This window comes from Vulpes lagopus, chromosome 6, assembly GCF_018345385.1.
Source record: "Vulpes lagopus strain Blue_001 chromosome 6, ASM1834538v1, whole genome shotgun sequence".
NCBI lineage: Eukaryota > Metazoa > Chordata > Mammalia > Carnivora > Canidae > Vulpes > Vulpes lagopus.
Genome location: NC_054829.1, coordinates 27,300,183 through 27,313,342, shown reverse-complemented (window position 1 = coordinate 27,313,342; position 13,160 = coordinate 27,300,183). Strand labels below are relative to the sequence as shown.

Here is a 13,160-nt window from a genome sequence, read left to right as displayed (position 1 = left end):
TCTCCCTCCTGGGAAATTCCTCTTCATTCTTCCAGAGCTAACTTGAATGTCACCTCCTCAGTGAGGTCTTTGGAAATCCCCTAATGCAATGGTTCTCAAGCCTTTGCATGTACCAGAAAGCCCTATAAAACACAGATTGCCATCCCCGCCCTCAGAGTCTCTGTTTCAGGTCTGGTGAAGTCAAAAATCTACATTTCCAGCAAGTTCTCAGGTGATTCTTTTGCTACACCAGGAGCACTACTACCCTAAGGGGTAGAAAGTGTACTGCGCCCTTGAGCTCTTTGTCCTTCCTAGTCTAGACGTACTCCATTACACACTCTTTTTCAAGCCTGTGAGCTCCTCAGGGACAGGGATTGAGGCAACATTTGGCACAAGATACTAAACCAATGGATGGATGGATAGATGGATGGATGGACAGATGAATGTATTAGACTGAATCTATTTACACAGCTTTTCCATTCATGTCTAGGACCTCATAAAAGTACCTTGAAAATATCATCTTTGGTAGATTCCCACTGTGCATAGAAGATAAAAGGAAATTCAAGAAGAGTTTTGACATTATGGGCATGGGTCAAAGGGTTTCAAATGTTAATCCAATTCTCTCTGCTATCCTGGCCCCACTGGGATGGTTTACCAAGGTGGCATTTCAGGAGTCACGAGAGAATGCTTCTGAGAGGAGTGCCTGCGGGGCTCAGTCAGTTAAGTACCTGACTCTTGATTTTGGTTCAGTTCATGATCTCAGGGTCATGGGATTGAGCCCCATGTTGGGCTTCATGCTTAGTGGGGAGTCTCCTTGAGATTCTCCCTCCTTCTCCTTCACCCTCCACCCCTCTTCCTGCTCTGTCTCATATATTCTCTATCTAAAATAAATAAATAGGGGTCTCTCTAAATAAATAAATAAGCATCTGCCTTTGGCTCAGGTCATGATCTTGGGGTCCTGGGATCAAGCCCCATATCAGGCTCCCTGCTCAGCGGGGAGTCTGCTTCTCCTTCTCCCTCTGTCCCTCCTCCAGCTGGTGCTCATGCTCTCTCTCTCTCTCTCTCTCTCAAATAAATAAAATATTTTAAAATGAAGTAAATATTTACCAAAAAGAGAAAGAAAGAGAGAGAATGCTTTTGAGTGGTACCACACAGAGGCTTCACCTGCCCCAGTCCTCCTTCCTTTTATGCATATACATGTGGTCTATGTGTGTGTTCACCTGCATGTACATGCACACACATGCACACACACACACGTACATATACATGATGATTTCATTTGTAGAAAGCAGACAGAGGTGGTCGGAAAAATGCAAGGAGCAGGAAAAATCCAGCCTCACACAGAGAGGGGAAGGGTGGCGGCTTAGGTGGGGAAGACCCCATCAGGAAAGTACCATCTCCCAAGGTGAGTGCTCAAGCTCCAAGCATCCCAGGGCTGCCTACCATTGAGGCGTTGAGGCAGAGAGGCAAGGGCATGAAGAAAAGGGGACAAATCTGCAGAAGAGACAAGAAGTGTATACTCAGGAGAAAATGAGCGGCTAGGAAAGGAACAAAGGCGAGAAAACATGGACTGCAGGGGCAGTCGATTGCTGAGCTGGCGGCCAGGGCTGGGGGCGAGGGGAGGTCAGTGCTGGCTCCAGCACTCCTCTGTGCCCCATAGCAGCGGCAGGCATGGGTGTGAGCAGCCGCTTGGCTGGAGACGCAGGCAGGGGGTGTGGCAAGGGACAGCAGGCGGACCAAAGTCAAAAGGTCTCTACTGCTGCAGGTGGTGCAAGCAAGCGCAGATGCCCACACCACAGAAAACTCCTGAGTCTGTAGGGCTGATTTTCCCATCGGCCTGCATGGGCTCACAAGCAGCTGGGCTACCCTGCAGCTCTGCTAAAGAGGGAGAAGTCAGCATTCCCACTTCGCTGGCGTCCAGAACTTTTCCTGGAGGGACTGCAGATTAGCCTCTTGGATTCAGCTCTCCTGCCTCCCTCCTCTCCCTGCCCAACCCCCCCCCCAACCCTGCCCCTATGCCCAAAAGCCTTGCCAAGGAAGGATCACAAAGCTGGGACCTTAGATGCTGCAGAGCTGTCGCATTCAATTCACCACACAGCCCCAGTGGCATTTAGGGGCAGGATGGATGGGAGCCCACCCCCACCCCAAACAGTGGGAGCAGCTAATGACTGGGTATTAATGATGCTGGCAATTAGCGCTCACGAGAAAATGGTTGGGGGGCTGTTCACCAGGGGAATGTGGGAGGGAACAGAGCAGACATTCGGAGCAGCAAACAGATTGGTGGCATGCGTGGTGCAGAGAACCTGGGAAGAGCTGCTGTCTCTTAGATTTGTTCAGAGAAACTGGGGAAGAGGGAAGGGATGGCTTCTGTGGATCGGGGGGCCTTCCTGCCATACTCTCCTTGCTAGCAAAATTGGAGTTAATCCCAGAGTTCTCAGAGGCATTGTGAGCAGATGTTATTAAAAGGTGTTTGTGAAAGTTCTGGAACTTTCCTCGTGTAAGGAGGCCCCAGATGAACCCAGGGACATCTATTCTTTTCTATGCAGCTTAAAACCCTTGGGTCATCCGATGAGCTTTTTTGAAGAACTCAGTTTGTCATGGGTCGTCTGATGAGCTTTTTTGAAGAACTCAGTTTATCATCAGTAGGTGAGAGGGGAAGGGTAGAGAACATGCAGCCAGGCAGAGAACACATCTCCATCGAGGAGGAGGAGGAGAGACACCACTTCCAGGCTAAGCAGAGCCATCTGGCCTCAGGGTGAAAATATCAGGAGACAGAAAACACTGGCTCCCGAGAGCACATGAGGAGATCCTGGTGGACAGAAAGAAATACGCCAGTGCCCACCCTGGATGTCAACAGCCAGCAGGTGTGGGCACAGGGGAGCCAGTGGGGATGCCTAAGGAAGAGATTTCCTTGATCCTCTTCGGGACTGTAGTGTACCTAGGGACCAGGAGGAACTTGCCTCTGTTGTTGCCATCACTGGGCACACACACAAAAGAGACACAGACAAAAGAGAAGCATTCCAAACCCTATTGCATGAGTAAAGCACCTCGAGGCAGGGACCCAATGGCTTGACATTTGAGAAGAGATGTAAAGAAGATAAGCCAGCACTGGGGGGAGTGGGATAATAATACCAAGTTAACAAACACTTCAGAGAGAGCAACCATGGCTAATAAATACTTTCCAGATAGCAACCCCAATCAAAAGAGATCTTTCTTGGCCTCCTTGCCGGGAGAGACAATAGGTATGCCTAGGCCACTCAGATCAGAGAAGGGATAAGAGAAGAAACAGGGAGGTATAAATTCTGGCTGCCCCCCCACCAACACACACACATTTTCCTTTCTGAAAGACTGAACCAAGGGAGCCTCTCCCCAAGGAGGAGAGAGAGAGAGTTCAGCATGACTCAGAAAGAAGCTGGCAAGGGGAGGTGGGCAACTCTGTCAGACGCTCCTGCCCTGCTTCCCAGGTTCTGTCTGGATGACAATAGCAGGTAAGAAAATGAGGGTCTGTCACACAAAAGGTTTGAACCCCTCAAGTGAGTAAGAACTAAAGAAGGTGTAGGGGCTGAATTGGGTTCCCTCCCCAAATGTGTATGTTGAAACCTCAGCCCCCAGGGCCTCAGAATGTGACTCTTTGGGGACAGGGCCTTTCAAGAGGTGATTAAGGTATAGTGGGCCCTAATTCAATCTGACTGGTAGCCTTATAAGAGGAAATTTGGACACATAGAACAAGGGTAAGTGAACACAGAGAGACCACCAGGTAAAGAGGCAGTGAGAGAACGGAAGCCTGTAAGTCAAGGACAGAAATCTCTAAGAGAGCCAACCCCGATGACACATTGGTCTGGGATTTGCAGCCTCCAGAAGAGCAAGAAAATTAATTTCTGTCCTTTAAGCCCCCCAGTCTGTGGTTTTTGTTATGGCAGCCTGAGCACAGCACACTAATACAGAAGGCAATGTTACATGAAGAAAGGAGCGTGGGGTTAGGCAAAACCAACGCTAATCCCAAGAAAGGTCTTGGCCAAAGTATGTTAATGATTTCAAACATTTGAGGAATGGCTGATGGACATCTGTTGACTAAGTTGATTGACCAAAGTGCACAGGAGTCACCCTCAGATCCTAGAGTCTGGATATTTTTAAAGGTCTGATCCCTTTAACTACATTGCATTGCTCACTCTATGAACATCTACCCCCAAATCCTGTGAACAAAATAAAAAATAAATGGTATCTGCAATTAGTCTTTGCCTGATGATTTAGAGGAAGCCACATCATGAAGCAAGCTCTAAACTCCAACATGCCACCCCATTTTGAGTTTTTGACAAGCGCACCCAGATCATGCTAAGTGAAAAGCATGGAGGCTCAAGGGCAGTGTTTTGAAGGCAGGAGAGCCTTACACCAAAATTATGACCCCTACAACAGCCAAGGCAATAGATCAAGAATATTCTACATCTCTTGGTGGCCAAGGCAACATTTGAAATGTCCATCTAAACTGACATGTGCAAGGGCTATGCCCAAGTCAGATTAGTACCTGTTAATGGAACTTCTGGAACTGAGGGAAGAGGAATAGGTCTGGCCTTTGACAATGGCCAGTTAAGGATGTTTCCATCTTAACGCTCACCTCCCTTCTCTGGGAACAGAACTGGATATGCCTCCTGGCCCAGCTCAGTCTAAGCCCAGGGCTCAGATGACCCACAGGACAGCTGGGGCTAGGTTAAAAGAGCCAAGTCACCACAGAACATTGAAACGAATCAATGGGTGTCACCAAAGATGCCAGAGGTGAAAAGAATTCTCTATGGCCCTGCCCCACCCACTTCAAGGGCACCCACTGCCCCAACCCAACAACTGGGAACTCACGTCTGTGGTTCTCATTTCTGTGGTTAGGCGGGGAGCGGGTCTCCTGGTCTTGAGCCTCATCCCCCTCCTCACTGGCCAGGTGAGTGTGAGCGTAGTGGTAGCTAAGTCCTGGCCGGTTCTTGTAGCGCTTGCCGCAGACTAGACAGGAAAAGAGAAGAGGGGAAAAAAGCAACGATTAGCAACCTCTGCAGTTACTGCCATAATTCTCCCACGCAGTGACTCCCATCCATCTATCCCAGATCTGGGTTTCCCTTAAAAAAATGTCTCACCCCCTGAATAACCCTTATCCCACTGGACAGAACCAACACCACAGTAACAATACTGGCCCAAAAAGAAAAACCAGAAAAATAAAGGATGGAAGCTGAACTGTGTAAGAGCTCCATCATTTCCTATCTGTGATACCCTGGTCAAGTCACTTATCCTCTCTGTGCCTCAGTTTCTTCAGAGGACACATGGGAATAATAATAGTATTTTACTCATAGAGTTGTTGGAATGAGTTAATCTCTATGCAGAACACTTATAACAGTGCCAGGCACGCAGTAGGGGTGATGATTATTGTAACTTTGAGGTCAAAGAGCCCTGGTAGTCCATCCAGTCCAACATCCCACAGCCCAGATGAGGCAAGCGAGGCCCAGAAAGCCTAAGGAACACACAGCTAGTTGTGGCAGAGCCACTAGAACCCAGGTCTCCTGGATTCCATGCAATGCCCCTTCCACCGGGCTGTGATTAGCTCCGTATAAAGTGCAAAAGCTTTATACAGATAATATTTTTGTTGTATCACGCAGTGCTTTTGTGCCAGAAAAACACAATCCACTCCTGCCATAAAAACCATGAAGCCAAGCCATCATTGGTAGTTGTGGCAACCAAGAGCTTAAGTCCTTAATGCCCCAGGGATCCTCCCATATCCTAGTCTCCTGTACCCAAAATCTAGGAATGTGTCCTCACAAGCACAACCTCTCACTTGGAGGGTATGAGATGAGAGCACTAAGCAACATAAACATGGTTCTGTGGGGCACAGAAGAAGAAAAGGAAGCAGTTCCATTGGTTGGCTGACCAGTACCTGAGAAGCAGAAATCCACCTAAATGGCTTAAGACCAGATCACCCACACTTTTAATGAAGTTGGATTTAGTGGCACTGTTTAGAATGATCCATGTGGCTAATTTTTAGCTTTTATCAAATTGAAGTAGTTCCTCTTATCCCTGGGTTAGAGTTTTATTACAGGAGAATCTGATAAGCCTTTGAGCATCTACTAGTATATGACTCTCCTTCAGTTTGTTGATATGGTGAATTATGTTGATTTTCTAATGTTTCTTCTTATTGAACCATTCTTATATTCCTAGAATGCTCTCCATTTGGGGAGAGTGTATTATCTACCTGATAAACTGCTGCATTCTACTTACTAATCTTGCATTTTGGATCTATACTCACACTTGAGATAAATCTAGAATTTTTGACCTTTTACCATGTTTCGATTTTACGGTTATGCTGACTTCCAAAAATGAACGGAGTTTTGCTGTGTGAAACTGGACAAAATACATAGTCTTTCTGTGCCTTTTTTCTTATCTAAAATGATGGTAGCACTACTTACCTTGAAGGATTACAGATAATATTTGTAAAATATCTCACTCAGTACCCAGATGCTCGATAAATGAGGGGCGAGGGGCAAGGGGCTTCAGCTTAGCCTGCCACACCTTAGATCCTGCACCCCCGCCCCCCGAAAGAGAGGGCTTTGATTCTGGCCTCAAACAATGGAATTTAGCAATCGGTTGGGCTTTCTTAATAAGATGAGGGTCTGAAATTCACATTGGTGACCTAGTGACTATCAATTCAAGTCCTACAATTGGCTACTTACATTCTCTTTCTCTCTCTTTCTCTCTCTCTCTCTCTCTCTCTCTCTCTATGCTGTAACTATTTCAAAAAAATAAAATGGCACTACACATCTCAATTCCATTTGACTCAGGAAATGGGACCTAAAGAGGCCCCTGAGGTGCACTCTGGGCCTGCTTGTGGCTTCTTCTATTTAACCTTTTCAATGATCTGAGGTCAATAAACAGCAAATTATGGGGTCACGGGATATAAATCCACTTAGTAGCCAAGCATACTGCTGGTGAGGAATAAATGTTTATTAAAAATAAGGATAATAATATCAGAATTTCCATGAGGAGGCCTCAGGGGACTCTGGAGACCTCCCTACTACTATAAACTCCACAGATTCCATTTGAGCCATTTTGTTGCATCAATTACCACTGTCTTCCTTAATCACAGAATTCCACTATCTTAATAGTCATGTGGTCTTACTTATTAAATTGTTCTATTCCCACTAATACTAGATGCCTAGGACAATTCCACTCATCAGGGAATCAGGACCCATCCAAGCAGGCATTTCTTCTTTGAGCTCCTTGAATTATAGTTATGTCTGTACTGGAGGGACTTCTCTTAAGGATGGTTTCATACCAATTTATCTTAATAACAACACCACCCCTTATGTTGCAACTCACATATTACACCTTCAGAACATATTCATTGAATAGGTTATGAATTGAACGTGGAAATACTTTGTGGGAAAGCCAGAAGATGGGGGAGGAGGGAAGTGTGTAGAATCTGATCCATCTATCCACATTAATCTCATACTAATAGGTCATTAAACCTACAAAACCAAACCCAAGCAAAAAGCTTCCCGTGTCTCCTTCCCCAACACCATAGAGGATAATTATTTTTAGAGCAAACCCTTTTGCTAGAAAGAGATTCTTGAAGAGTAGTCCCCAGACCAGCACCCTCAACATCACCTGGAAGTTGTTATGGATGCATATTCTCAGGTTCACCTCAGATCAACTGAATTAGAAACTCTGGGGATGGGGCCAGAAATCTGTTTTAACAAGCCCTCCAGGTGAAGCTGGTGCACACTATAGTCTAAGAACCACTCCAAGGGAAGAATGAATATATTTAGGCTTGACTCTGCCCACCCTGGTGCACCTGCCCTTTGGGATGGATGGAAGTGGCGGGTAGGCCCTCCAGGTGAGACTGGTGCCTGGTCATTAGGGGAAACAGAAGCAGAGAGTACATGGAGGTCATAGAAACCAGACCTCTTAACTATCATTTCTATACACAGAGCTCTCCTGATGGAGCTTCATTTCTCACCAACTGCTTTTACCATGGTATTCCTTAATCACCACAAGAAAACGTGTATTAAGCATCTCATATGTGCCCAGCCTTGTGGACAAAGATAAAGGAGCCCCAGTTCCCTCCCTCTAGGAGCTCAGTCTTGTAGAGAAGACGTACAAGTCAACAAGCAAAGAGGGAAACAGAACAAATGCACCAGTGTGCACATGCATCCAGGAAAGAGAGAACGGCACATCAGCTTGAGTATGGAGGGAGGGCTTCCTGGAGGAGGTGGGTGAGCTGTGGCTTGCAAGGTAGCAGAACATCACTAGATAGACAAAGGAGGCAAATGCATCCAGGCACCAGAGCAAATTCTGGGCCAACTTGGGGGAACTGCAGGCAGGAGTGGGACGTGAGGGAGCTAATATGCAAGGAAGCTGGGCAGGACTTTGTCCTGAAAATGGGGAGCCAGGGAAGGATTGGAGCCTGACGACTGACTTATTCAGACTTACATTTTAGAAATTCCACTTAAGACTATAATGCAAAAGATGAATTTGAAGGTGGCAAGAGGCTGTTTTAATTTCCTATATGTGAACAATGAGAATCTCGGGATGGGAGAGGGGTTAAAGAGAAGGAATCGGTGGAAAGGGGTGGGCATAAGCAGCAAGGAGTTGCCTAGAAAGATTGACAGTGACTGGACCTTCCTGGCCATGCACCATTCAGCCCCATCCCGCTCCCCAGCCTCACCCAACACCACATTCCACCACCTTCTATGCTCTTCTGCCCATTGCCTTTCCACTCCTTAAACATTTTTCTTTTTAAACAAAGCCTTTGCACAAGCTCTGACCTTTGCCCACAATGGTCCCCAGCCCCAGTTTGCCTAATGAAGGCTTCATCATTCTTCAGATCTCAGTTCAAATGTCCTTTCCCAGGAAAGTCTTCCCAACGAAATTAGGGCCCCAGTTTGTCACCTTCTGAGGACACATCATGGATCAATATATGTGCCTCCCACCGGCAGCAAGCATGGCAAGCCCTGTGTGTGCACACTGCTGCATCCCCAGCGACCAGCACGGGGCAGGTCATAGCTGGCACTCAATACCAGTTAAGGGAAGCAACAAAAACACCCAGCTTCCTATGGGGCAATAGGTCGAGAGCCAAAGAGGAAAACTAGATTGAAAGAAGGAAGAGAATGAGTTCAGTCTGGGGTTGCCATGAATACCCTGTGCTTAGAAAAGAGAGGTGATGTGGAAGGTTGGCAGGGTGGCAGTGGGAGTTAGGGATATGGAGAGGAGGAGAGATTAGGGAGAGAAGAAAGGTGTGGATGGAGGATAGAACTCAGAAAACATCAGGATCTTAAGAATCTGGTAGAAAAAGAGAAACTGCTCTGGTGTGTTTGTTTGTTTTAAGTTTGTCAAGAAAGACTCACCCAGGAATGAGCAACAAAAGCCAAAGAGGTAGGATTTCCAAGTGTCCATCAATAGATGAATGGATAAAGAAGACATGGCGTATATATACACCAGAATATTACTCAGCCGTAAAAATGAATGAAACCTTGTCATTTGCAAACATGGATGGATTCAGAGGGTATAATAAATGAAATAAGTCAGTCAGAGAAAAACAAATACCATACAATTTCACTCATATGTGGAATTTAAGAAACAAAACAGAAAGAACACGTTTTAAGAGACCAAAAAAAAACCAGACTCAGACATAGAGAACAAATTGATGGTTACCAGAGGGGCGGTGGGTGGAGGGATGGGGATCAAGAGGACACTGATCATGATGAGCACCATGTAATATATAGAATTGTTGACTCACTACATTGTACACCTGGAACCAATGTAAAAGTATATAAATTATACTGGAATGTAAATTACACTGGATTTTTTTTTTAAAGAGGTAGAGTTTCCAGGTGACAGGACCAAGGATACCACCAGTCACAGCCACTTCTAATAGCTGATAACTGTGTATACTGTGTGCCAGGCTTATTCTAACGCTTCAAGTAATTTGCTTACGGTAACCCAAGTGCCCATTTTACAGATGAGTAGCCAGCAGAGCCACAAGAATGTCAGATGCCTGAGAGACAGAGGCTGAAAAGAGACCACTGGACTTGACAACCAGGAGGCCACCTTAGTGAGAAGGGAACCCACAACCTCACAGAGGATGAGACAAGACGTCAGAGGCCCAGGGATGCTCCTGGAAATGAGGAAGTGGTGACAGGGCTGACTGGCCACTCCTTCCAGCATGGCCCCATCACTGAGGCTGGGGGGCTGATGGGACTGTGGGTCAGGGAGGCTGATGGGGCTCGTTCTTTAACAGGGCACAGCCTGGCAAGGGCTCACAGGCTCAAGGGGAGGAGGCAGGAGGGAGGAGAGTTTAAAAGGCAGGGTTAGAAGAGATTGGAGATAACACGGCAAGATGCCTGACCCCAAAACGAAGCTTCGAACCCAAGTACCAGGCCTTTGAATGACTTCATCCTACGGACAAAAGATTTCTAAGATTTATCTTGGTGGAATTGTATCTGGATCAGACTGCTACATTTTGATGGAAAGAAATGCCTTGGAAATCCTACTCTGACTGGATTGGAAGAAAAGGAAAACCCAGCACTATTTAATTATATCTCCCTGCTGCTCCGAACGCTGATGGACCAGCTTCATGGCCATGTGACCTGTGCATTCAGACAGGGTCCGTACTCAGAAGGGCCCCACACTTGGTTTAATGCTTTGCTGTCACCATCTTGAAATTCTTAATACACATCGAACAAAGGGCTCCACGTTTTCATTTTGCCCTGGGCCCTGTAAATTGTGTATCTGCCCCTGGAAACCTGCTGGGGTGGGGATCGGAGATCAGGGGCTAAGTTCCTCCAAAGAAACCACCCAATGGCCCTGACGATACAGGAGCTGCCATGAGGAACACGGGACCCAAGCAGCCCTGAGTTGGGAGTAAAATGCCCCCCCTGAGACAAGCCTGGAAGTCCAGCCAGAGCAGTTAACCACGCAGCCACAGTCATTTCAGTGCCACTCGCTGCTCTGGCCCTGCTTCTGGGTGGGCCCTGCCTTCAGAGAGGCAGTTTCTCTGTGGTGGCTAAGTGGGCAGGCTAGATCTCAACTGCCTGGGTTCAAATCCCACCCTAGTGGCCTAGTCTGCTACCAACTGCCGGTGTGATCTGGGCTGAGTTGCTAGCCCTCTCTGTGCCTCCGCATCCTCCGTGGAAAATGAGGGTGATCACAACGGCACATCGGCCTCACGTTGAGAGGTCCCATGAAAGAACACATTTAACACGGTGCCTGGCTCCTGGCAGCCTTCGTGGGCTGTTATCAGCACCACCGCCATCAAGGTGGATGGGCAGAGGGAATAAACCCTAAAGGGGCATGTGTGTGGTGGGGGGTATCTAGTCATTTCTCCTCTGCAGTCGGGGGTGATGGAGTTGCAAGGAAAAGAGGGTGGGGAAAGTACAATCTGAAAATAAAGTCTTAGAACCATCTGCTCTCCCTTTATCATGTCAGCAACCTCACTCTGGAATTATCTGTCGTGTGGAATGAGACGGAGCCCCAAGACTGCTGAAGCGTTCAGAGGGCCAGGACCCCATCCTCCCATCCCAGTCTCCTTTCCCCGGGGCCCACTCCTTTGCATTGTCGTGTCCCTCTGAAGCCATCCCCCATGGGGACCAGTCGACCCTGCACGGGCACAGCCTAAGGCCCTTCCTTTCACCTTGGCAAGCAGGCACCTGGATTTGTGTTCCTGGCACGGTGCTCGGAGGGGACCGGCTGTGACAGTAGGGAAGGTCCAGCTTGCCTTCCTCTCTCTCCTTCCCCTGGGGCGGATCCATCTGTCAAGCTGCAGAAATCCTGCTTGCCCACTTCCCAACCCAGAGCTGATTCTCCAGGTAGCACCTCCTGTCTGGAGTTATGAATACCTTCAGTGTTGCCCCAGATATTTACGGCCCCCCGGCCCCCCACCCCCGCTCCTCGCTCCTCCTTATCTGGGGGAGGGGGCCGCGGTGGAGGCGGCTGGAGGGAATCGGGGCAGTTGGTGCGAACAAAGCCGCCTGCAGCAGACAGCGGAATCCTTCCTGCAGGGGAGAAGCGGCCGCCTTCCCCACTGATAACTTAATGACTCTGGCACATTTTCATCAGCCCGACTTGGAGCACGCAGTGGGTATCTGAGCCAGTGGTTTCCCAGAGACAGAAGCAATTACGGGATGAGCGTCCAAGAGACAAAGCCCGGGCCTTGGGAGTCACCGGGCCGCGTCTCGTTCCCAGTTCTGCCCCGCGGCACTTTCATACAACCCGAGGATGCCACCTTCCTCTCTCGGCCGCCTCGTGTCCTCTGTAAAGTCCACCCAGCCCTGCCTGTCACCTGCCGGGGCCTCCAAAGAGTCAGGCTTACAGGCGGTGAGGCAGGCACATCGTCCTACACTGAACCCCACAGCAGCTCACGGGATAAAGGATTATCACCCCCACTTTACAGATGAGGAAACTGAGTCTGAGGGCACTGAAGCCGCTCCCGAAATGGCAGAGGCGGGACTGGAAGTCCAGTCTGCCCGACTTTGAAGCACAGGGCTGCAAGATGAGTTATGCTCCATCCAGCACCCCTCGTGGGCCTGGGGCTGACCTCTATGGCCCCTTGCCCTCTGCTTCTCGTGGCATTTGGCCAGAGGGAGGCACGGACAGGAGAACGGAGGGTGGGAAGAGGAAGATTGGTGCCCTGCAGGCCCTGCTTGGGCAGTGAGCTGATGCAGGTGCTACCCACCCTCCCACCCCCGTCCTAGGAGGCACGTGTCCTCCCCTGCTGCTGGGCACCCGAGTTGGAAGGGCTCCCCCTCTCTCTTGTCGGCACTTCTATCCCGCCTGCACCTCAATCACTCTGTCACCCAGTTCTCTTCCCTTGGGTCCTTCTGAGTAGAATCCTATACGCCAGTGGGCCCATGACAAATACAAAAGGAGGCTATTTTGACAAGGGAATACTACTAGACTGGGTCATAGACATCTGAGGCTCCCCACACCTTCCTGACTTCAGCAGAACCATCTGGGGTATGGATAAATGCCTAAAACCAACCCCCTACCCCGGTAGGGAGAAGCCCCAAGTGAGAAAAGCCCTGCCATGACTCAGCTTGGGTAAAACTCAGGGGATACTTCAAAAAGCCACCAGGTCAGACTCGCACACTCATGGTGGAGTATTAATCCCTATGACTATTTTAAAGACCCAGGCCCTACACAAAGAGCCAATGACA

The 13,160-nt window shown here is 48.5% G+C and overlaps 1 protein-coding gene across 8 annotated transcripts in view; it reads right to left on the bottom strand.

The window, feature by feature from the left end:
• The window catches only part of DPF3 (double PHD fingers 3), a 257,146-nt gene that overhangs the window by 78,143 nt on the left and 165,843 nt on the right, over positions 1–13,160 (bottom strand). For all 8 annotated transcript variants that reach the window (XR_005988341.1, XR_005988340.1, XR_005988342.1 and 5 more), the window contains one exon: positions 4,828–4,965. Coding sequence is in view for 5 of the 8 variants with exons in the window: in XM_041758213.1 (XP_041614147.1) it covers positions 4,828–4,965 (138 nt within the window). In the remaining 3 variants the exon portion in view is untranslated. The remainder of the gene's footprint in view (positions 1–4,827; positions 4,966–13,160) is intronic.